Raw genomic sequence first — 23,535 nt, forward strand, 5'->3', positions numbered from 1 at the left:
TCGATACTTCCCTGCTCAGTCTGTCTATCTTCTGTCACCATTTCCCACAGTTAGCATATCGAAACTTAATAAAACAAACTTAATGAGCATGATAGAATAATCATTATGATTTCTTAAGCATTGTGTTCTGATTGATTCTTTTTTTTTCATCAACATCATTATAAGATCGTCGATTTGTCGTATTGAACTCAACAAAGCTGCAGCATCCTTGCACGTTTGGCAACACAACAGTACGAGGGGCGACTGAAAAGTTTTGAGCCTAACATAGAAAGGATTAAGATGTGAAGGTAAAATATGGTCCATGAAGTCTTCATTATATCTTAATCCTACCAACCAAATTTCTTGGTCATAAAAATTTTTATCCTTATTTTACACGTTCTTGAACTTTCTGTATCAGGTGATTCATAAAAAATGGACAAAATGATCACAAAAGGTGTCTTGTTTCACCAAGACAATGCTCCAGCGCATTCATCAGTGGTTGCAATGGCAACCATTCATGACTGTGGGTTCCAACTAATTCGGCACCCACCGTGTTCACCAGATCTAGCCCCATCGGACTTCCACCTCTTTCCGAACCTCAAAAAAGATTTGGCTGGACAACGCTTCACCACTGATGAGGAGGTCATTGATGCTGTTGACTCCTACCTGGAGGACCAACCAAAGAACTTCTACTGCAGCGGCATAGAGGCACCAAGTCACCGCTGGAGGAAGTGTGTGGACTCACAAGGGGACTATGTAGAAAACTAGAGCAATAAAGTACTTCTGCCTCTTACCATCTCTTGAAGGCTCAAAACTTTTCAGTCGCCCCTCGTAATAACAATATGCAACTCATCGATTAAACGAAAGAAAATCGGATTCAAAATCTGGAAGAAAGAACAAAGAGTATGATAGGCCTAAGTGGCAACCGTGCAATCAAAACCTACAATATTCTGAGGGGTTTTACCCCAGCCCCCGCCTTGGAAAAAAAAAATCACGGTTAATGTACTCCTTGTAAAATTTCTGACATTTCCTTTGAGACAAAAATCTAATCGTTTCCATCCTAGTATCCCAAATGTTTATTCTACCCCCGGTTTGCTCCGTGAGAGAGTGACGAACGGCCGCAGACGTACATCATAACTCCGAACGGCTGATCGTTGGTAATGACCCTAGATTTATAGTCTGGTATTTATGTAGCTGATAAAAGTTTCTCCAGCAACGAATTCATGGAAAAACCTGTTACCAGGACACACCGCTTAAATACACGGGCCCATTTATTCAGGTCTAACTGCGAAACAGAAATAAAGTTCTATTTTCTCAACGATGTGTTACTACCATTTGTGATCGGCAACCTTGATAAAAGTTCTACAAATCCAAGCACGAGTAACGCTGGTATGTATTCTAATCGGGATTATAATACCACCACATCGTCGTTTTATCTAGTGTGCACGCTCGTGAATGTTTTCCATGTTGAGATCATCTACAACGTGTTCCGTTAATAAGGAACAATAAATTGCAATTGGATCTTGATAAATAAGTCTGAGACATCGGTGAAAAGACAAACAAACAACAAAACACGATTTAAATCACACATACCCACCCACCTATGTTGATCATGGTCTGAAAGAGAAGACTATAAACTACAACTCTTCACCTCCTCGCTGCGCTGATATCCCAGTTTGTGCGACGTAGACTAAAAATAATATTGCCAATCGAAAATAGGGCACTGTTAACAAAGCTCACGAAAATTATATTTTTGAAAGTAGTACTCATTTACATGAGTGTAGATCGAAAATGAAAAATAATATTTGAATGACCAGTATATTTTTCGAAAAAACATAATGGACTACATTTCAACGGCAATTTTACTTTGACAAAGTACTCTTAAACCACACTTTATGAATTATACACAGTATTCTGCGCTCTCACTTGTTCTGTACGTAGCGTTGGGAGCCGAAATCCACCAATACGGAACACAGTTTTAGGTAGATCTGTAAAGAACAGGACAATGGCAGGGGGTCGACGAGGTCCTGGACGACCTCAGTTAAGTCGATCGATGCCACCGCCGCCGATTCATGCAACTAACGTGGTTCACGGGGGAAATTCATCATCGCAGGGCTCGTCTGTTCGTCATCGGTAAGTCCCATACGTGTTACTTTGTGCTGTATGTAACTACACACAGCTAGCCCTGTCGCTGCGCGCTGCGCGCTGTAGCTATTACTAACGTTAGGTCTTCTATCAAAAAGTCGTGTCGCGATATCGCACGGCGTCTGGTCGGGCTATGCTGTGTATTTACGTAGATCATCTACTACTATACCACTGCCCTGATATACGTTCAAACTTTTAGACAATGTGTTAAATTTATCTCTAGATCTAAATTCTCTAGTCTATGAGTAGGACTAGAACTAGTCTATGTACCCTGTCCGCGCCTAGCGCCTCTGCTCTGCCCGCTGCCAGTACTCCGCAGTAGCTCTAACAATAATAAGCAGTCTTGATTGGCTTTCAACGCATGCACTATTACATATACGAGTCAGCAAGTATTTGCTCCCAGCAACTGAATGTATATAGGGCCTATCAGGGGTCGCACTTAACTTTTCTTTTTTTAACTCAGTTCGGGAAACCCACTCACAAGGGGGGTCCCTCCTTATAAGTAACCCGTCCCCCTTATAAGTAACCCCGTCCCCCTTATAAGTAACCCCCGGGGCACCCCTTATAAGGAGTCTCCATGCTTTTTTGCAATGCAACGCGAAAATGAAAGGACTGCGGCAATTCGCTTTATTATGTCCATAAAGCTTCACAAGTTTCCTAGTTACTCACGAAATTTGAGCAAAATCGGTTTGAGGCATCATATCTAAAATCATGGATTTAAATGCGATGTCAAACGACCCATGCGAATGCTGAAATGCGAGCGATTACTGGCGTGAGTGTCGCCAGGCGCGGCGGCGCGGCAATGCTTGAGTGCAGACGTGGCGACTGAGAGACTCAGAGAGAGACTGAGTACGGAGACTTTCGTACTCAGTCGCCACGTCTGCACTCAAGCATTGCCGCGCCGCCGCGCCTGGCGACACTCGCGCCAGTAATCGCTCGCATTTCAGCATTCGCATGGGTCGTTTGACATCGCATTTAAATCCATGATTTTAGATATGATGCCTCAAACCGATTTTGCTCAAATTTCGTGAGTAACTAGGAAACTTGTGAAGCTTTATGGACATAATCAAGCGAATTACCGCAGTCCTTTCATTTTCGCGTTGCATTGCAAAAAAGCGTGGAGACTCCTTATAAGGGGTGCCCCGGGGGTTACTTATAAGGGGGACGGGGTTACTTATAAGGGGGACGGGTTACTTATAAGGAGGGGCCCCCCTTGTGAGTGGGTTTCCCGAACTGAACTAGCCAGGCGGACTAGATCTACTTAGAATCAATTTTGACACTGAAGCAATATTTTGGCTAGCCAGAGGGACTAGTTACTTCAGAATTTTATGATTTTTAGCTAGTCCGACATGATTTTGGGTGGCCAATGGCCAGCGGACCATCGCCAATTTCGAACCCTGCCTATGTCAGAACACAAGCAGTAAAGAAGGCTCATATTTCCATGGTGGGAGCCAAAAGTAAAAGCCTGTGGGTGCATTCTGTTTTCAAAGAGTACATAAGAAGGCATTTCATTATTTCCTGATTTTACCTTATGATTGATGTGGTGAGACCCACACAGCTTTGAGGTCAAACAGTCTATATCAAAAGTGAAATATACATTTCATAAATTCACTGCATTTCTGTATTTTGATGACGTGTTTTCATGTTGTGATGCCTTCAGTACTTGCATTCTTGTTTTTTTAAAAAATTTAATTTATGCTCACTAATTTGTTCCATTGAAATGCTGCAGAGAAATGGTTGTAGTAGTGGCCCTAGGTCCCCAAGTAGTTCTGATGGTGCTGTTATTTATTGTAATGTGAACTTGATTTGATTTTACCTCACAGGGGTGGAGCGGGAGGAAGTGGAGGTAACGCCCCGCCCACGACGCTTATCACCATCACTCCAATCCGGCATCCGGATATTCCAAATCTTCCGACTGAGGGCAGTCTCCTCTTTGAAGCCCACACAGTGATCTACCTGTTGACGGCACTGTTCCTGCAGTACATCAACATCTACAAGACAGTTTGGTGGCTTCCCTTGGCTCCATCCAATACAGCCATGGTACGTGGACCACAAAAGGGAGAAAGACCTAATATGAAGATGGTGGTGGTGGTGGGGGGGGGGGGGGGGGGGGGGGGGGGGAGGTGAGTGTGAAATGAATACTTTGAAAAAAAATTAAAAAGGGTATTTTATTGAATAATATCCATTGCAGTCCACAGGCTGTACAAGGCTGTACAAGATAGTAAAAAATACATAATAGAATGAATGTTTACAAAAAAACAAGCGCAAATATGCCGTTACAATTTCTGACACCACTATTCTCATTTTCATAAATAATCAAAATTACCTTAAAAATGTCCTTTAAATTCAACTTCTTTCTCATCCTCCTCTTCTTCTACCTTGTGTTTGTATGTGTGTGTGTGTTTGTTTGTGTGTTTGCGTGTGTGTGATCAATGTGACGCAAATTCCTTTCATATTTTCATAAAGAGAATAGAACCATATCAAAGTTGAGCAGAGCTGCAATGAAGACCACATCTTCAGCGGATCTTTTCTACCTCTTTCTGTTAAATGACACCAACATGAAGTGTTTGTTGTCCCTCTGTCATGCAGAACTTCCATCTGATCGACCCGTACCTGCTGGTGTTTGTAACCTTGGTTCTCATCAGGCGACTGATTTGGCATTTTATCATAGAGGTATGCTGGTAGCCGTGATATAACTTCATTCGGATAATAGTTGATTGACATGTGCAGAACAAGAGAATTCAAGGGTAATGTCATCTGTACCTGGAATTTGGGGGTGTGATGGAAATAGTATTTTGACTGCACTCCGTATAGACAGTGTTCAATCTGTTCTGATATAGTCATAGATGCAGTTTTGAGGTTATTGATGAAGAACAGAAAGACCAAACCATGCTCTCTTGCTGAAACGTTTGTGGACGTTTAACTCCTTCCTGTGAGTTTGTGTAGTAAAAGCTAAAAGACAAAACAGAGCATAGAGTTTCTCCACTCCCATGATCATTGTCAGTATCACTTTATTTAGCAGTGTAGACAAATGCAGATGGTCTTCTTTATAGTACATAGATCTCGATATCAAAGGCAATATCACATGCTGAAAGTGAAAGTATACACAGTGCACTCCCGTTATAACAAAGTACTTGGGACCTGCGGTTTTCCTTCATTATATCAAAATTTTGTTACAGCTGAACAATAAAGTATATAAAGCTTTAATATAGATGATGATTTTTATGACCTGAATTTTTACTTTGTTGTAATGAGAATTTTGTTATAGCTTTGTTTGTTATAATGGGAGTGCACTGTATTTATCTCTTTGGTGTAACAGTCCATTTTTATGTATCTTTTATTTTTGTTGTTATTTTTTATTTATTGTTTTCTAATTTTTTGTGTATTTTTCTTTCCCCCTGGCAGCTGTCACCAATAGTGACCAATGTCACCGTGGCTTACTGCCTCCTCCAGGTGTTAAAGGTCATCATCACGCTCAGCTTCCTCAACCTGGGGCTCTGGTGCCTTTGGCAGCTCATGAACAACAACTCTCCTCTTAACCTTCTCTTCCTGGCATATCCGTGAGTCGCAATCGCCGTCATCCCTGGCAGCATTACCCTTCTGCCACAAAAGCCCAATAACAGTCACGGAATGTTGATTTTCTATTATTGGTGTCTGCAATTTTTTTAGACTCTGAAGTTGTTCATTATTGGATATTTGTCACACTTTACTAAAAAAACAAACCAAAAAACAAAACAAAACATCTGCTGCAAAAATAGTGAGGGAGCAAGTCATCAGATAAACACAAATTCATGAAAAGTGGCTTTCAGTTGAAATGTTCATTAGTCAGGTCTGTGGAAAATTTCTCATTTAGAAACAATATGTCCATTAAAAAATAGCATTGTGATGTGCTTCATAAAAAAAAAAAAAAAACAGAACAAAGAGTGTGACCTTCATGACATTACTGTGCTTTGAAACTATGAAAGAAGAAGCTGAAGGTAACTTTCAATTTTTTTTCCAACAAATTATCAGATGTCTTATTTGCAGCCATATTGCTTTGCTTTTCCCAAGGTTTTATTGTATTTTATTGCATGTGATGTGATGTGTCACATAATTATGATGAAGCCTTCTTTGTAAGCCTTGCAGAGCGCCGCAATACTTCATCTCTTGGTGACATGTCTGCTCACAAGGAATGAACTGTTTAACCTCTATTTCGAGTGGCATTGCTTGACAACGAGTGTTACTGTGGAATCAAAATATTTTATGATGATGTTATATAATCAGCAATGAACTGAACTTTTTTTTTTCAACCCTTTTTGATTTTCTCCATCACATACAAGAACTGCATGAGCCATGTCTTGACTTCATCTAGGGACTTAGTGTCTTCAGTTTGCAAAGCAGTGCTGACTCAAAGTTGCTCTTTAACACTATGGTCGCTCAATTTGACAAAAATTTTCAGCATTTTGACGTCTGAGCTCCACAATTATGTCCTGTTCTGGAGTGTTCTATTCTAATGCTACTGTCTCTGGGAAAAATTGAGTCTGGTCACTCACAACTATCTGAATATTTTTCTTTTAAGCATTCAATTTTAGCGACAATTTTTTTTTTTTTTTTTAGCTTCATTTTTGTACAACATCGCAGACACCAGTAGCATGTAGGCCAAGGTCATTAAAGATATTTCAAACTGAAAACATTGTGAAACAGCACTTAATTTCAGAATGTTGATGACGACTAGTTGCTCATTCCACCCTCTCTATAATTTTTTTTCTGCTCACTTTGCTGGCATACAGCCTCATCTCCTACTTTCTCTTGTATGGCCTGACCCTGGACATCAACCTCTCCCAACTGGCCCCGCCCGCCAAGGGTAGCCGGGAGGAGCACCTGTGGAATGGCATCACCATGGCGATGCCCGTCAAGCACAAGTGCTCCCACATGCCGAGCGAGATCCGGCAGGAGGCGGACCGGCTGAAGATGGACTTCAACTCGCGCGTGAAGAGCGTCCTCTTCAACTCCATGGTGTGCGCGTACTACGTGGGCTTCGTTCCCATATGCTTCCTACAGGTGCGTGGGGAGTGTGGCTCTGTAACACAGTTTTTTAAAGGGATGGTACAATATTGGGGGAGATGAGAATTGTGCCTTTTAACTTTTTATGAGATGGCTGAAACATCAAAAACAAAATAAAACAAAGCAATTGTAATTAAAGGTGGGTCCCACCTTTTATTAGAATCACTCTGTTTTGGATATCTCAGCCATTTCACAACCAATTTTCATCAAATAAACATTAGAATTCCTCATAGAATTACATGCTCTTTCATATTTCATAAGAGGTTTCTCCTTATGTCACCAAAAAATATTAGAAACCTGAAGTTAGGTCTCAACCAAAACTATACAATCCCTTTAAACCCCCTGTGTGCTTTTAGTGTTGATTGGCACAAAAACCCCCACAGCCTTGTACACACTGTCCAAAGTCCATGGCATGGAATAGGTTGATGGAGATAGAGAGAACACATTTGCCCTACCTGTCTCCCCCTCCCCTGCTCCACAAAGTGGAATGGAAATTGGCCCCTACAAAGTCAAACAAAACAAGAGAAATGCTTTGCAGAATGCGAACAGGAAAGTTGACATATGTAATGACTGTGTGTTCTTTGAAATAACACTTCAGTAGATTTTCCGATGAGTACAAAGTGCATCCTGTATTACAACTCCTTGGCGTCAAGTACATTTAATGCATTGTCTTATTGAAAACATTGTGAGCTTGCTGTCTTATATGGGCCTATAGCCAAAGTATGCCTTTGTTTAGTTCTAAGTGGCTAAGAATGATTAAAAGACTCTCTTTCTCTCTGTTGTACACATGTATACTTAGGTTTTATTGTCCATACACTCATGTGAACAGTTATGCTGTCCAGAAAAGTAGAATGCGTGAGGAGTGTTCAGAGAATCTTTTTTTTTTTTTTAATTTTTAATACTTTAGTTTCAGAGCCTTGCTGATCTACTTAATTGATTGTTTGTGATTATCCAATTCTTTAGTCATCATATCTGTACTATTTTATTATTGTGGTATATTGTATGTGGCAAATGTGGAAGCTCTTTGTATGCTTATGAAATAGCTACAAAGGATCTGAGGAGTTATGATACCCTCCGAAGGACCAGGCCTTGAAGATAGAAGGCCCTGTGGAGGGATGCAACCATTGCTACCAGCTGACTCAAATCAGGGACCTGAAGATTGGAAGACTATAGATGATTCTTATCATTCAGCTGCAATGGCTCATTTCAATCAGATTCTGCCCTTGTTTCTGGGGTATTATATTAGTAGTACCTTTGATGAAGGAAGATAACAACTTTTTGAGCTAGTGTGCCCTCTTTTCTGAACATTGCTTTCCCTTCAATTAAATTCATGACTCCATTTGGCTAAACCCGTTGGATGGGCTGATTTAACTCTAACACGCATTTCCCATAGACACCTGCCCAAGTATACTCAGGACTACACTCTAGACTACAACTGGTTAAGCATTTCCTGGGTGATGTCATTTTATGTCTCCTCTCTTTTTCTCCCCTCTTTCCTCAATCCCATCAGCCTGCTATGTATCTTGATCTCTGGTGGTCGTGTTTTCTCATCGCTTTCGTCTGGATCAACTCCTTTGTCATGTTTGGCTCGCACTTCCTTCCCGTGGCGTACTGCGACGCCCTGCACCGGTGCTCGCTGCACCTCGGCCGATGGCAGAAAATGGAGCACGGCTACAGCAACACACCACAACACCTGTAAGTCTGAACGATACCAGTGGACGTGGACAGTCTTCTTAGCCCTCAAAATTACCTCACAGGCACATGAGTTAACAAGAGAATAGGACCATCTTGTGTAAATGTTAAGATTTCGAGATATCTACATAGATGGTGAAAGTTGCATTGAATGTCTTCAGTATGTTCTGCTTGACTTAATATTATTTTAACAGCGCAACTTTTATGTTTTTCAGGGGGAAAAAATTCCCACAAACTTACTGTATGGAACCTTTTTAGACTAGACATTTTGTCTATGTACGAAAATGTCCATGATGTCCTTGGTAATTCATATTAAGCATACTAAAGCATCTTGTTTTAAGAGGAATTTTCTTTATATTTCAAGAAAATCCCACATGATGTCCTTTTCCTCTGTAGAGTAAATGGAAAGTATTGCAAACAGAATTACTGTGACTTGAGTAAGGTGGATGTTTGCAGAAATCCTCAGGATGCTGAGTGGCTGACATTGACAATGGCAAGATGAAATATTTTGTGTTATCATTTACCCCATTTTCCTTTCAACTTTGACTATCAAAATGTTGCTTTCATTTCAATGATCTTACTCTCCACTTTGTTGCTCATTAGGATAACTTTTGGATTTCTTTTGGATGAAATGCCAGAGATATGTTGAATGATATATATAAAGAACTTACATGAATACTCACAGTGTACTATTTCTACGCAGCAGAAGTACTGACCTTTAAATGCTCTGCGATATTTTGCCCTCGTGCAGATGGTCAGACACAACGGTGTGGCCCCAGGGTGTGTTAGTGCGATACAACAAGGGCATTTATCGTGCGACCGGACAGCAAAACGTGGCCTTCCCCTCAGATCGATCATATGCACGCTTTTACGTAAGTTTCACAGTTGCCCCTTTGCTTTCCTTTTATACCATACTATGATAGTATGCAATGTATACTTTGTAAGAATTTGATATTTTTTTTGAGCCCATGTACTCAAGAAAACAATGTGCAATTCCAAAGCTTTCTATGTTGGAAATCTTGGTATTTTGTTTCTTCTTCTTTCTCTTCTTGTTCTTCTTCAGTGTTGTTTTCGTCTTCTTCTTTATTGTCTTCATTTTCTTCTTTGTCTTCATCTTTTTATCTGCTGATTGAAGTGTACTGTTTATGTCAAATATTTTAATGTGTGCAGGGATCTCGCCAGCGTATATCACCCTTGTCGGCCCCGACAAGCGTGCGGTTTGAAGAAGCAATTGCCGACAAGGGTAAAACTTGCCGACAAGGGTAACACCACGCGTGAACTTGCCGACAAGGGTAACTTGCTTGACGAGCTAAGTTCGGACCAATTTCTCGCCTTTTTCAGTCTTTATTATCTGGCTAGAAAAGAAGCTAGATGTTGAAAGCAGCAGCAGTTTACATACTTATACAAGTGCAAAAATTTACCCACGCAGTCATCGCACCTATCACAACAACGCGGCTCAACAGAGCGACGTACTAGCTGATACCAGGGAGGTCTCACCTCCCTGCTGATACACACCACATCACACACTTGCTCACTCACATGCGCTCTGATTTGGGATCCACACACACATGCACAAGCACCCAGCCGGCCACTTACAGCCGCCTGTGCGTGTACAACGGTACAGTGTATTGTGAGAGGGAGAGAGAGGACGGAAAGAGAGGGTTGGAGGCCGAAGGAGGCTGAGGAAGGCTGACACGTGCTCGCTTGTTGTCACGCTTGTTGTCGGGTTACGCAAAAACAAACGATATGAAATGCATGCCAAAGGTTGTATTTTTTTTTTTTTTTTGGGCTGCTTTGGTTTGTTTGTTAGTTTGTCTGCCTGTCTGTCTCTTTTTTCGCAAAATAAGTCAAAATTTGGGAACAGATTAGGATGAAATTTTCAGGAACAGTTGGTTGGTAAAATGGCGCAATGAACAGATGATCAAATTTTGATAGTGAGCAGGATTTATAATACCACCGAAATTCACCGCCAGGATCCAGGATCTTTAGACTTTGTTTCGTATATTTGAAAGGATTCGTATCAATTCTTTAGGAAGCTGGCCATCGGCAATGACGCAAAATTAGATGCGTTCAAAGCATTGCCGCAGAGAGAAAATTAACTCCATTTTTCGTTAAAAAAAGAAAAGAAAAAAGAACTTGCGATGGAGTAAGCAAATGCAAATTGTTATTTAGGTTTTGGTAGTTTCAGTGGGTTATTTTTTTTTTTTAATCTAAAAAGCCATGCGTTCCATTTCGGCCTTTTCAATTTCTATGGATTTGTAAACGTCATTCGTGAATATTCCATTTTCCTTCTCCGGGCCGAAATTTATAGTAATTCTGTCATGATGGTCTTTCAAGTTCAACGTATACGTAATGCTCCACGTGCTTCTGGCTTGGGTTTGTTAAAAGGTGGGTTAGGAGGCCTTCACGGGCAGAAAATAAATGATGATCATTCATCAATGTTCCCAGTTGGTTTACATGCTATGTACACGCTGTTTACGACCACTGAAGCAAAGTGGCAGTACGCGCGACATTCTTTATCTGACACCTGGCTTTCGTGGAAATTTCATGGAAATTTCCACAAGCCATGATATCAAGTTTCCCCACTGCTTGAGGTCGTGCTTTTTTTTATTCTTCATTACGAACATCAATTTGTTCAACTTGAAAAGTGTAGATAATTTGCTTTGAGGACGTGTTTCTTTCTTCTTCTTTTTTTTTTTTTCATTGCAGCATCGGTAACATTTTGTTTTGTTCATCGTCCCTGCATGGCAGGGGTTCATGGGAGGAGAACGATAGGAATGACTGGGGAGAAAATAAACTGAAAGAAGGAAGCATCTTTTGAGCGAGCTGTCTTTGTTTTTCTCTACACCAGCATCAGTTATCGCCACCAAGATTCATTTTTTTTTCGTTACTCCGACAGATTAATGATAAAATGATGCTAGATTCTTTATTCTGAAGGTTCGTTAATCCAAAAATGATTAAGAAAAAATGTCCGTTCATTTCACGACGAAATCAGTTTTGTTATTTCGAACGTTCTGCCAGTGAAATTTCGGAATAAAACGACGGCACAAAACAGCGTGTTTTCGTACTCTAAGGGTCTGTTATTCCGACAGAAGTAGTAATGATGAAATGATAAATTGTAGATTCTTTATTCTGAAGGTTCGTTAACCGAAAATTGAATAAAGAAAAATGTCCGTAAATTTCAAAACGAAATCAGTACGTCATTTCAAACGTTTTGCCAGTGAAATTTGGGAATAAAACGACTGCCCCAAAACACTCAGTTGCAGTTTTCTTACTCTGAGGGTTCGTTACTCCGACAGATTAATGATAAAATAATGCTAGATTCCCTATTCTGAAGGTTCGTTAATCCAAAAAATGATTAAGAAAAAATGTCCGTTCATTTCACAACGAAATCAGTTTTGTTATTTCGAACGTTTCTGTCAGTGAAATTTCGGAATAAAACGACGGCACAAAACAGCGTGTTTTCGTACTCTATAAGGGTCTGTTATTCCGACAGAAGTAGTAATGATGAAATAATAATAGATTCTTTATTCTGAAGGTTCGTTAACCGAAAATTGAATAAAGAAAAATGTCCGTAAATTTCAAAACGAAATCAGTACGTCATTTCAAACGTTTTGCCAGTGAAATTTGGAATAAAACTGCCCAAAAAACAGTTGCACTTTTCTTACTCTTAGGGTTCGTTACTCCGACAGATAAATGAAAAAATAATGCTATATTCCTTATTCTGAAGGTTCGTTAATCCAAAAATGATTTTAAAAAATGTCCGTTCATTTCACAACGAAATCAGTTTTGTTATTTCGAACGTTTCCGTCAGTGAAATTTCAGAATAAAACGACGGCCCCAAAACGGTTACAGTTTTCTTTTACTCTGAAGGTTCGTTACTGCGAAAGAATAACGATATAATACTTTAGATTCTTAATTCTGAACGATCGTTAATCGGAAAACGATAAAGAAGAAATGAAAACGGTTACAGTTTTCTTACCCTCAGGGTTCGTTACTCCGAAAGAATAATGGCAAAATAATACTCTACATTCTTAATTCTGAATGACCGTTAATAGAAAAATTATAAAGGAGAAAATATTCGTTTATATCCAAACGAAATCAGTTTTGTTATTTCGAATGTTCTGCCAGTATAATTTCGGAATACAACAACGGCCCCAAAAGGGTGTTTTCTTATTCTGAAGCAATCACGATGATAGATGATAGATTCCTTTCTGAAGGTTCGTTGATCGGAAAATAAAAAATAAAAAATGTTTGTTAATCTTCGAACGAAATCAGTTTTATTTTGAACATTCATCTGTAGTACTGTTGTTTTCGATTACAAACCTTCGAAGTACTCATGAATCGTTTCATTTTATGATTAAACAAACCTTCGGAATAATGACCATCATTACATTTTTGTATGATATCTCTTTGATGTCACGGCCAAACTACCGCAGTATACCCAGAAAGGAAAGTGCAACCATGTCCCAAAAGTTCTCGATCGCTTCTCGCGCATCTGCATGCAATAGGCCTACCACGTGGTCGAGCAGACGGCGAGAAAGCAACACGGCGCGCGTAGTTGCGATGCAGAGACGGCTAATTATTGCAACAGTGAAACAGGAAAGGCCTAAAAGAAATCGGAACCTCCACCATCGGCACCTACTTCTCTTTCATTTATTATTTAGGAACTGCCGCTAACAAAATGTATGGAGTTTCTGCATTGTGTCTGTGAGAATATGCCCCTCACAACGTTCATTACATCTCCGTGAAAATGTCGCATTTAGTGGCATTTTAGCGGCGATTCATCTGTGTTGTATTGAGCATTAGCGAAGGCTTCCGCGCTTCGCGCAGGAGGGGGAACCCCCCTCCCGTACCCACCCCCAGAACAGCGCGCATAAATGCCGACAAGCGTGGAGAAATTCCTGGCGAGAACCCTGGTGTGGCAATTTGTACAAATTCGGTGCTCCACAGAACAATCCCAAGAGTGATGTCACCATATGAACATTTTCAGAGCTGTAAAGTTACGCACAAAAATACTCTCATCCACATCGTTTCGAACAAGCAGTGTTCCCTGAAATTGGTCATGCGTTAAAAATAACCTTTACGAGAAAAAGTTTGCCCTTTCACTGTCAGATTGTAATAAGTCATTGACAAGCTGTTGATGAGTATTGTTGGTTGGTATCAGCATCGTGGGATTTTCATGTCCTTTTTTCCGTTCTTTCGTTTTCCCCCGCGTCACGTCACGTCCCGTCGGCAGTTCATGTTCCACGACCCGCTGCGAGTGCTGAACCTGTTCGTGTTCCTGCAGCTGGGCGTGATCGCCACCCAGCTCTACCTGCTGATCCGCCACTCCCACTGGCATTACGTCATCTCCCTCTCCCTGCTCCTCTTCTGCAACTACTACGTGCTCTTCAAGCTGCTGCGCAACCGCTTCATCCTCGGCAAGGTCTACCGGCCCGTGCACGACGAGATGGAGTAGAGAGGGCACGGGCATGTGTCCCTATTTTTGATAATTTCTTGGGGTCTGGTTTTTGTTTTTGTCCCCTCTGTCGCTGCTGCTGACTTCATCTTGGCTTATTAACTTTGTAGTTTGCGTTTCTGTGTTTGTAACAGTCTTAAGAGGTGGTAGAAAAGGATGGGCTGGAATGATTAAGGAGGCTGTGCAGCTTAAAGGGATGGTGTAGTTTTGGTTGAGATGGGACTTGAGGTCTCTAACTTTTTTTTTGTGAGATAATGAGAAACCTCTTATGAAATATAAAAGAGTATATCATTTCAAAAATATTCAAAGTTTATTTGGTGAAAATTGGTTTTGAAATGGCTGAAATATTAAAAAAGCAAAGCAATCTTGATAAAAGGTGGGTCCACCTTTTATTAGAATCCCTTCGTTTTACTTTGTTTTTGGATATCTCGGCCATTTCAAAACCAATTTTCATCAAATAAACTGTGAATTCTTCATAGAATTGTATGCTCTTTAACATTTTCTAATTATCTAGCGAAAAAAGATAAAAGCCGAATCTTCATCTCAACCTATACTAAACAATCCCTTTGATTGTTGATGCACCCAAATGTAGACCTAAAAATACTCATTGCATAGAATTATAAAGCAGAATTGTTCTTTTTTTTTTCTGGCTACGAGTGACAAGACAGTTAAGTATATCAACTAAATCAATGCAAAGGAAAAGCAGGGAATATTTTCTTGTCATCTTTTCCAAAACTCTCAGGTTAAAACTGAAATTCATTTCTGTTTTTTAAACTGATTCTCGCCATGATGTAAAGATTCAGAGGGTCAGCATAAGAGGACCAGTACCCCTGAAATGTAAAGGCATGTAATGTTTACTGCACATAGCTTGTCTGGCTGAACATAGGAAGCATGCTGGCATCAGTGCATGAATGTTTTAGTTTACATGGGATGACATGAAGGAAGATATTCTCACATACCTTCACAACATGAGAGTGCCCCTCAAAAATTTTAGAGATTGTGCCAGCTGTGTCTGTTGGATGGGTCAAAATATCCGAGAATAAAATCATTAGCAAACATCATCCTTGCTACAAACCTGGGGGTGTTTCATAAAGCAGTTTGTAAAGTTACGAACGAGATACGAACGACTGGTGATCAGTTCTTGTGCTAGTAGTGTGCAAGTATGGAAATTCTGATGAGTATAGCGCAATAGAACTAATCACCAGTCGTTTGTAAGTCGTTCGTAACTTTACAAACAGCTTTATGAAACAGGGCCCTGGTAAGGTTCTTTACTTTTATTGCTCACAATGGTATGGATGCGTGCCCGAGAGATCGATGCAAACACACACGATTCAAAGGAAGGTGTGCCCGAGAGAGCGACGCAAATGCACATGAGGCGCGTGTTATACTTATGGGCCTCGCCAGCATTCATGTCGTTCTCTCGGGCTCACCTTTCGCGAATCACGTGCATTGGAGTCATTCTCCCAGGCACACTATGATATGTTACATGTACATTTGTTTTGGGATATTTTATCATATTTCACTTTTCAGGGGAATAGCTGAGTTGGTAGAGGCTTACGAAGTTCAATGTCATTCTGAAAAAAATCATTGTCAGAAGAGAGAAAAATGCCAAGTTCATAATTGATGAAAAAACAAACAAACATATCTCCCCAACAAATTAAGTTTTGCTGATAAAATACTATGAAATGATAATGCTCACGTCTCATTATCTTTGATGATGAGATGGAAATCACCACATGGTAGAAGATGATAAGTGTATGGAACATGAAAGTATTGCATGCATACCTACTCAGAAGAAATCATAAAGAAACCTTGCATCAAAATTTTACTGCTGTACTATAGCTGTAAATGGACAAATATTAATAACAGTATCAGTCATTCCTAATTGGTAACTCAGTGATCTGGAATTCCTCACAAGCGTTGTACAATGGGTGTAAAGACTTATTAGGCAAAATTGTGATAATTACGAAAAACCAGAATAAGTAAATATCAGACATCATCAAAGCTTTTACTTCAAAGATTTAGATAAAAGATGCTAATCTGCTTTTGACTTCTAATTAGGAGGTAAATTGTGGCGTCGTGGTAACCGGCCTCCTTTTCTTCGTATTGATCTTTGTCTTCTATGTCAAAAATGAACCACATGTATGGATAATGATACTCTGGATTTCAGTCGGGCTGAAAGTAAAACCTCAGAGCCAAAGAATTGAAAGTCAGATTCACTGAATATCCAGTCAAATTTTAGACAGCTTTTCAGTTCAGGTCATCTTGATTTTCCAGATAGGTCAGCACCATACTGTCAGGTTTCTATGATGAATGAAGTATTTGCGTACCTGTATTACGCATTGGATTATGCAATAAATGTCCACTTCTACCATAAAGATCTGTGCTTCCTACGGAAAAAAGGAGGGGAAAAGGGAATGTTACATTAAGTGAAATATTTTGATGAGGAAGGGAATGTAATGACAGAATTGGTGAATTTCAGGTAGGCATATGATATGTTGATACTGCGTAGCATATTTTCAGACTGTGCACCAACAACAATCTTTGCACAGTACAATGTGTGAGAAAGGGGTTTTCAACTACAGAATGTACATGGTATGCTCTTGTGCATGTCGGGGAATAACATTCAGAGAGAGACAATTGTGAACATTGGCTGTGGTGTTGCCGCATTATAGTCAAGAGTAATGACTCTAGTGTTCTTGGTATTAGGAGAAAGCACTAATAGACGTTTCCTAAGTGAAGATAGTGACAAAAATGCTCAGAGTTGCACCTTTCTTGCACAACTGCAATGCAAAACTTTATGGCTTTCCATTTTGTTCAACAAGTTATCTTTAAAGCCCATGTAAAGCTCCGATAGTCAAGTATTTCAACAAAAACTAATGAAAACTGTGTGTGAATAATTTTTAGAAAGGAAATATGAATGCCCACAATTTGTGACAAACAGTGTTAAAACCAAGATGTCATACCCAATATTGTTGAAAACCCAAATACACAGAAAATTAGTCTACTCAAGAAGTCAGGCTTTTTTATAAGACGAGAAGTGATTGAAGAGATCATTGTCTTTTCTATGACACAGACATCACTGTTTGAGTGACTGACATGTAGGTCTGACATGTACAAATTATGTCTTTACTAAACTAAAGTCAATTAGGACACTTATAGTGCCTTTGGGACTTATAACCCAAGAATCAGAGAGGGGTTTCAGACGAGAATTTTCCTGAATATCTCTGCGGGCATTTACAGAAGAAATCTGCGACAGACAATGTAATGCTATGTCATGAGCAACCCAAAAGCACAGTATTTTGGATCGCCTACCAAACTGCAACCCGGATCTACCCATCATTAATGACAACTGTTTTATTCTACTGCAACTCTTTGCACAGGATTAGTTTAAGAATGCACTAAATTGAGCAAAAATATTAATCAGATACGCAAAGTGCCCCTCCCTTATTTGAGGACAGCGAGGGAAAAAAGTGAGTAAACTTCAAGGCTGTATCAGCTCGTGTTTTTAGTCTGTCGCCCATTTTTTCTTTCTGTGTGTTTTTTTTGGTGACATGGTGTACAGTGGTACTACTGTATGTGTATGTATACATCCTCTTGCTTCTTGCTTTTACCGTCATCTTATTTAAATAAAATAAACCAGCTTCATGCTAATGCTTACAAAAAAAATTACACGTTTTAATCTGTTCAATAGCATTGCTCCATCAACATGTTGGTGTTGGTTTACCATCATAGCTGTTTGAGAAATATTGATGATATGAGCCGCTGTGGGTGTGTGAAAGTTTGATCCCAAATGAAATTTAAGCCATACCGACCTGTTTACCTCACAGATAGGGCGGTAATGTGGCTCACTTGGTAGCATGTCTGCCTTGCAAATACAATTGGATCGGGTTTGATTCCCAGGGATGTTAGCCGAGCAATGTTGTGTGTAATCATGCCGTCTCCTCGAGTGAGAGGCAAAAACTCTGATACATTCCAATAAAATTCTAATAAAATAATCAAATAATTGAGGACTGCCAACAATCTGGAAATCTCAATGCTATTGTTCTACAAATTAAGTTAAAATAAAATGACAACTAAATACATCAAAGTCACACCGAGGTACGATCTTTCCATCATTCACTTATCAGAAAAAAAAAAAACACTAAAAAATGTTCAAGGGTATGAATAAATTTTGCAGACAACTGCAACTGAGAGCAATCAGTTAAGTTTTTGACTATGAGAAATGGACAAGAAAATATAGAATTTCCAGTGTTTGGGCTTATTTATACATACAGGTCTTTGTCATCAAGGGTAGCCTCTTCAGTGTTGCCACTGCTCTACCAGAGGGCCCTGCCATTATTATTACCCTAGCGTTGCCAGATACTAGTACCCATTTTAATATACACCTGGGTTGAGAGGGACATTATGAGTAAAAGCATCTTGTCAAGGGACGTAAGCACTGGGAGGGAATCGAACTTGGGTCCCCCAGTTAGGAGTAGAGAATCTTATCCACAGTGCCCCCAGCTGAAGTGTCTGACCTACACCAAGATTCCAGGGAGCTCATAGTCAGTACAGAAGCCAATTTCCACTGGTCAATATTTCCTGCAGCACACATTCACATTCACTCATCGACCTCTCACATCCTAGCAATGCTCCAACAGGCACGCCAGATCTAGAAAATGCCACAACAGTATGGCCACTCAATGAAGCATTACAAATAATATATATATTTTTTTTTCCCAATCAGTTTCATATTTTTATTCCAAATAACAATGTGCATCAAATATTTCACATAAAACAGATACAAATCGTTCTCTTCCTCTCTTTTTTTTTTCTCAAAAAGAAAAAAAAAAGGATATCTCATCACTTGACAAACACATAATTGCTTGAAACACATATAAACAACACAAAATCATGAATATGTCAACTCAGCAGTAAGAGGCCCTTACAGTGACGTATTTGTAATCAACTCTTTTCTTTTTTTCTGCTATCTTTTGACAGCCATATGCTCATTGTGAAAATGAAGCTGAAGTCTCCAGTTTTCTATTCTATTCTATTACCATTATCATTTTTGTTATTATGGTTATTTTTGTTATTATCATCCTTAATATTATTATTATTATTATTATCATTATTATCATTATTATAACAATAATAATCATTATTATTATGCACTGGAAATGAAAGATGGACAATTGTTTTGAATAATCCTGTGATTTTCATCATTCCAGTCCTTACAGGTAATTGGATTCATGTGAACTATCACTTCCAGATATCAATCGTCAATTCAGAATGTGGACATATACAGCATGGGATGTTCACTGTAAGGGCCTTTTACTGCCCATGACGTTTTACATGTCACCTTTTACACAAGGTCACGCTACAACTTCTGTAGCGTCATAATCTCCATGGTCCTCACACAAACAATGTTCATAAATAGTCCCACGATAATGTGGGAAATATCGATTGGCCACAAAGGTCCCAAATGTAGTTTCCGTTCACCCTTCATTTGTCACTGTGGAAATGCAGTGATCGACTCCTGGACTATTTTAAGCCGGAAATTAGTGACTCATTACACCAAGGAAAAGAAAACCCACAATACAGATGGCAGGTTCTATTTGTCTGTAAATAAAAAGATGCCTACCTAAAAAGCTACTTGACTCCTTATGCTACAATGACAGTTGCTCATTTTCATTTAACACTGATGAGAATCTTTCTGACTGAATTGGTGACACTTCAAGAATTTGCATCGAGTAGGACTCAGATCACGGCATTTCAACGAACATAGTATCTATCAATGGATCGGCCATTGGAACACAGTTCAGAATGGTAAAGAAAGTATTAACTTCACTGACTTTTCGCAGCCCTGATAATGCCTTTCTAGTTCTCAAGTAACAGCTTTGTTTCATTTGATTCACGGATAAGAACAATGTCCAGATTATGATTAGTCCCTTAGTGCTGACCATGACCAGCAGCCATACAGTCATAATTCTTTCTTAACTTTAAACTGCAGACATAATCAAATGCTTGCTAATGAGTGTGTGACTATGACATGTGGTGATAGTCACAATGCAGAAGAGTTGGGGGGGGGGGGGAGGGGGAGTGATTAAACAAAATGCTTTAATAGCAAGCAGTTGATGGCTGCTTGAAGAAAAAAAGAACAAAACAATTACTCCACCAGATCACGCTAATAAGATGTGAGCACTATGGGATTATTTTTCCATGCTTGAGAAATTCTTACTTACCGGTACACAGTTTTAAGTTACAGGGACCATGACAGAGGTCATGTAAAACAATAACAGCTTTTAACAGGTAACACAGGCTTACATACTCTGCTGGCAATAAATTTCTCTGTCATACCCGCTTCTCAAGAAAATATGTTATCAGGAAAAAGAAAGGAAAAGACAGCATACCGTAAAATCATAATGCAGTAATTTTAGTATAACTTAATAAATTCTTTATACTTTTCTTACATTAAGCTGGTGAGTTGTTCATACAGCACATTGTCACATCTTCAACACAGTGGAACGTAAAACCTGCCGGCCTTTGCTACATTGACAAAATGCCAAAAGATTATAATTTTTTTAAAATAAAAGACAGGAAAAAGAATACCAAAGAACAAAGAAAGAAATGAAAGTGGAACATTCTACTGAAATCATGTGATCGGACAGCAAAGCACGACTAATACAGGGTTTTACCCATTCAAATTTACCTCGCCACACACATTTCGTTGGTTGAGAATGATAAGGGCGTTAAGTTGCCACAAAACCCATAGTGTTCACGACCACTTAACGCCCTTCTCATTCTCAACAGACAATATAGCTCAGTAGTGCATTTTAAAGTGTAACAATAAAAGAAAAGAAATACACATCCAAAGACACACAGTATGCTAAATCCAACAGGAGAGATATACACTGTAATATATTACAATGACTCATCTTTATGACTGTTGAAATAAATCCAAACACAAAAAGACACATTCCAAAAACAAACAAACAAAAAATAAAACATGCTCTGCAGTCGTGACAAACACTTGTGATACCTCGGCTTTTCCCAGACACCACTTTTTTCTCTTTTTTTTGAACAGGTTACCATAGAAACAAGCTCCAAAGTATTGACCAGGAGAAAACTACCTATGTTTGCTTGACATAAAGTACAACTGTATATTGTCCTTTGCAATTGAGACTTTGGAAATGTAATCATGTTATATACATGGTTTCTTTATGGCATTCTGAGCAATAATATGCTATTGGTTTTTTTTTTCACGTGCTTTGTAGCTTTTGTGGATGTTATGTTGGATTAATATGGCCTGCTCTGAGCTAATTTGCATTCCATACTTGAGGCTAGGATGGATGAGGCAAGATTTATTTTTGCTTTATATTTGAAAATACTATGAACTCCCTTGAAGTGTTTTCTTTTTCTTTCCTTTAGTTGTGACATATGTCAAAAGCCTCACACACACATTGAACAGCCCGCAGAAAAGGTTACGTAAACAAAGCGCATGAAAGAGTTTGTGTACAGGCACAAACGATAAAACTGAAAAGGTCATTTGAGCCAGCTATGAGATGAAAAAATTGAAATGCTTAGCAACAATGAGTGCAATATACTGATTGTAGATTCCTAGAGTACTGGGGTTTACTTTCAAATGAAATGGAGGAAAACTTGACTGTAGACATCATAGATACAAATGTAGAAGCCTTAAGATAAAGAGAGAAAATGAGACAGCCAAAGTGAAAACAGAAAGATAAGGCATGATCCGACAAGACAAAAAAAAAATCAAACAAGCAAAACTTTCTTTCATTTTCACTAAAGCATCTGATCTTGAGCAATCTGAGAAATATCAACATGAATCTTGTGGGATGTGTTGTGTCATCTCTATCTACTCCATGACCCAGCTAATGTGATTGTGAGAGTTAAGACCCAGTAGCATGGGAATACCGCGGAGTGGGGAAGCTGACCCGGCTCGGATGTGTTTTAGAATCCCTGTAATGAATTGCGTACAGCTACATTCAGTAATCTCAAGTACCCAAAGAGCCGAAGAATCTTGACAGGATTCGACCGTTACCGCGGAGCGTAAGCTTTGATGCAAATACTGTAAACGTTGATATGTTCGTGCGATTTATTTTTCCCACTACGTGGCTCAAGAACATATTCGCGGGTTATTGAATTCGTGCTGCGCAACTGTCAGCCTATTCAATGTGCAGAGATAATCGTAAAGACACTTATGCAGGTTTTAGACTTTGCGCTGGCTAAAAGTAGCGCAAAATATGCAAAAATCAATGCACTGTGAAAATTTCAGCGTTTACAGTATTCGCCGACGCTATTCGCGGTTTTGAAATGTACCATGGTGGGCAGTGAATGCAGGTCGGGTCAGTTGGATCATCCATGTTTCCCCATCTTACTGCATCTTTAATAGGCGATGCATCACAATACCTCTTTCCTGTCACATGCAGTGGGGGGGGGGGGGGGGGGGGGGGAGTCTGCTGTTTGCTTATGTCACGTTTCTAACAAATGAACAGAGACTTTGACCAAGCCTTATCACAAGACTACTGTGCACATCAATATTTCTACAAGGGCCCGTTATCAGCTGTGCTCCTAGATATGTTGAGTGACCGGCAAGTGGACAAAGGATGCCTACATTGCACCCATGCATTAAAATGCAAAACATTGATAGAACTGCTGAAAACTGGCTGCCCAGTATTCTCCCCTACTCCCTTTAATGGCAAGCTGTGATCAGTGGAGCTTGGGGCAAATTAACACATTGAACATCAAACTCCTTTGAGTTATAATACATCCAACCATGCACCCATAGCTGTGTGGTGTGTAATGAGTTAAGCACAATCACACTCCTTGACTACAAAAATAAAACAAAACAAAACAGTGCTACACAGAACATAAAAACAGTGTGATTGCACTAGCAGAGATGCTTGACAACAAGCTTTCTAACAATTCATCCATTTTCCAGTTGATGCGTCAAAAACACAGCGATAACATCACATGTTGAGCAGAACAAAATATCGCAAGAACTACACAGTACACAAATTGACAATCAAATACACATTCATATATGCATTATATGCTCTCATTCACAGTGATGCACCTTAAATCTGACTCGCTCCTTCCCTCCAGAGTCCAATATACCCTCCATATTTCAAACTTGACAGTCTTCTTTTTTCCCCCCTTTTGGGAGGGGGGCGATTGCACAATAACCTATGGTACCTCTCCACATCTTC

At 39.5% G+C, this 23,535-nt stretch overlaps 1 protein-coding gene across 1 annotated transcript; it reads left to right on the forward strand.

Annotated features, from left to right (window-relative positions):
* Positions 1–1,935: 1,935 nt before the first annotated feature.
* On the forward strand, positions 1,936–14,356 carry LOC139727636 (transmembrane protein 39A-A-like). Its single transcript, XM_071638617.1, has 8 exons — positions 1,936–2,112; positions 3,948–4,164; positions 4,714–4,797; positions 5,530–5,684; positions 6,894–7,164; positions 8,678–8,862; positions 9,611–9,731; positions 14,099–14,356. The coding sequence occupies exons 1-8, from the start codon at positions 1,985–1,987 to the stop codon at positions 14,318–14,320; spliced, it is 1,383 nt and encodes a 460-aa protein (XP_071494718.1). The 5' UTR covers positions 1,936–1,984; the 3' UTR covers positions 14,321–14,356.
* The last annotated feature ends 9,179 nt before the right edge of the window (positions 14,357–23,535 follow it).

The sequence above is a fragment of the Diadema antillarum genome, unplaced genomic scaffold (genome assembly GCF_040938485.1).
Source record: "Diadema antillarum isolate AM-2024a unplaced genomic scaffold, OU_Dant_1.0 seq00000137_RagTag, whole genome shotgun sequence".
Lineage (NCBI taxonomy): Eukaryota > Metazoa > Echinodermata > Echinoidea > Diadematoida > Diadematidae > Diadema > Diadema antillarum.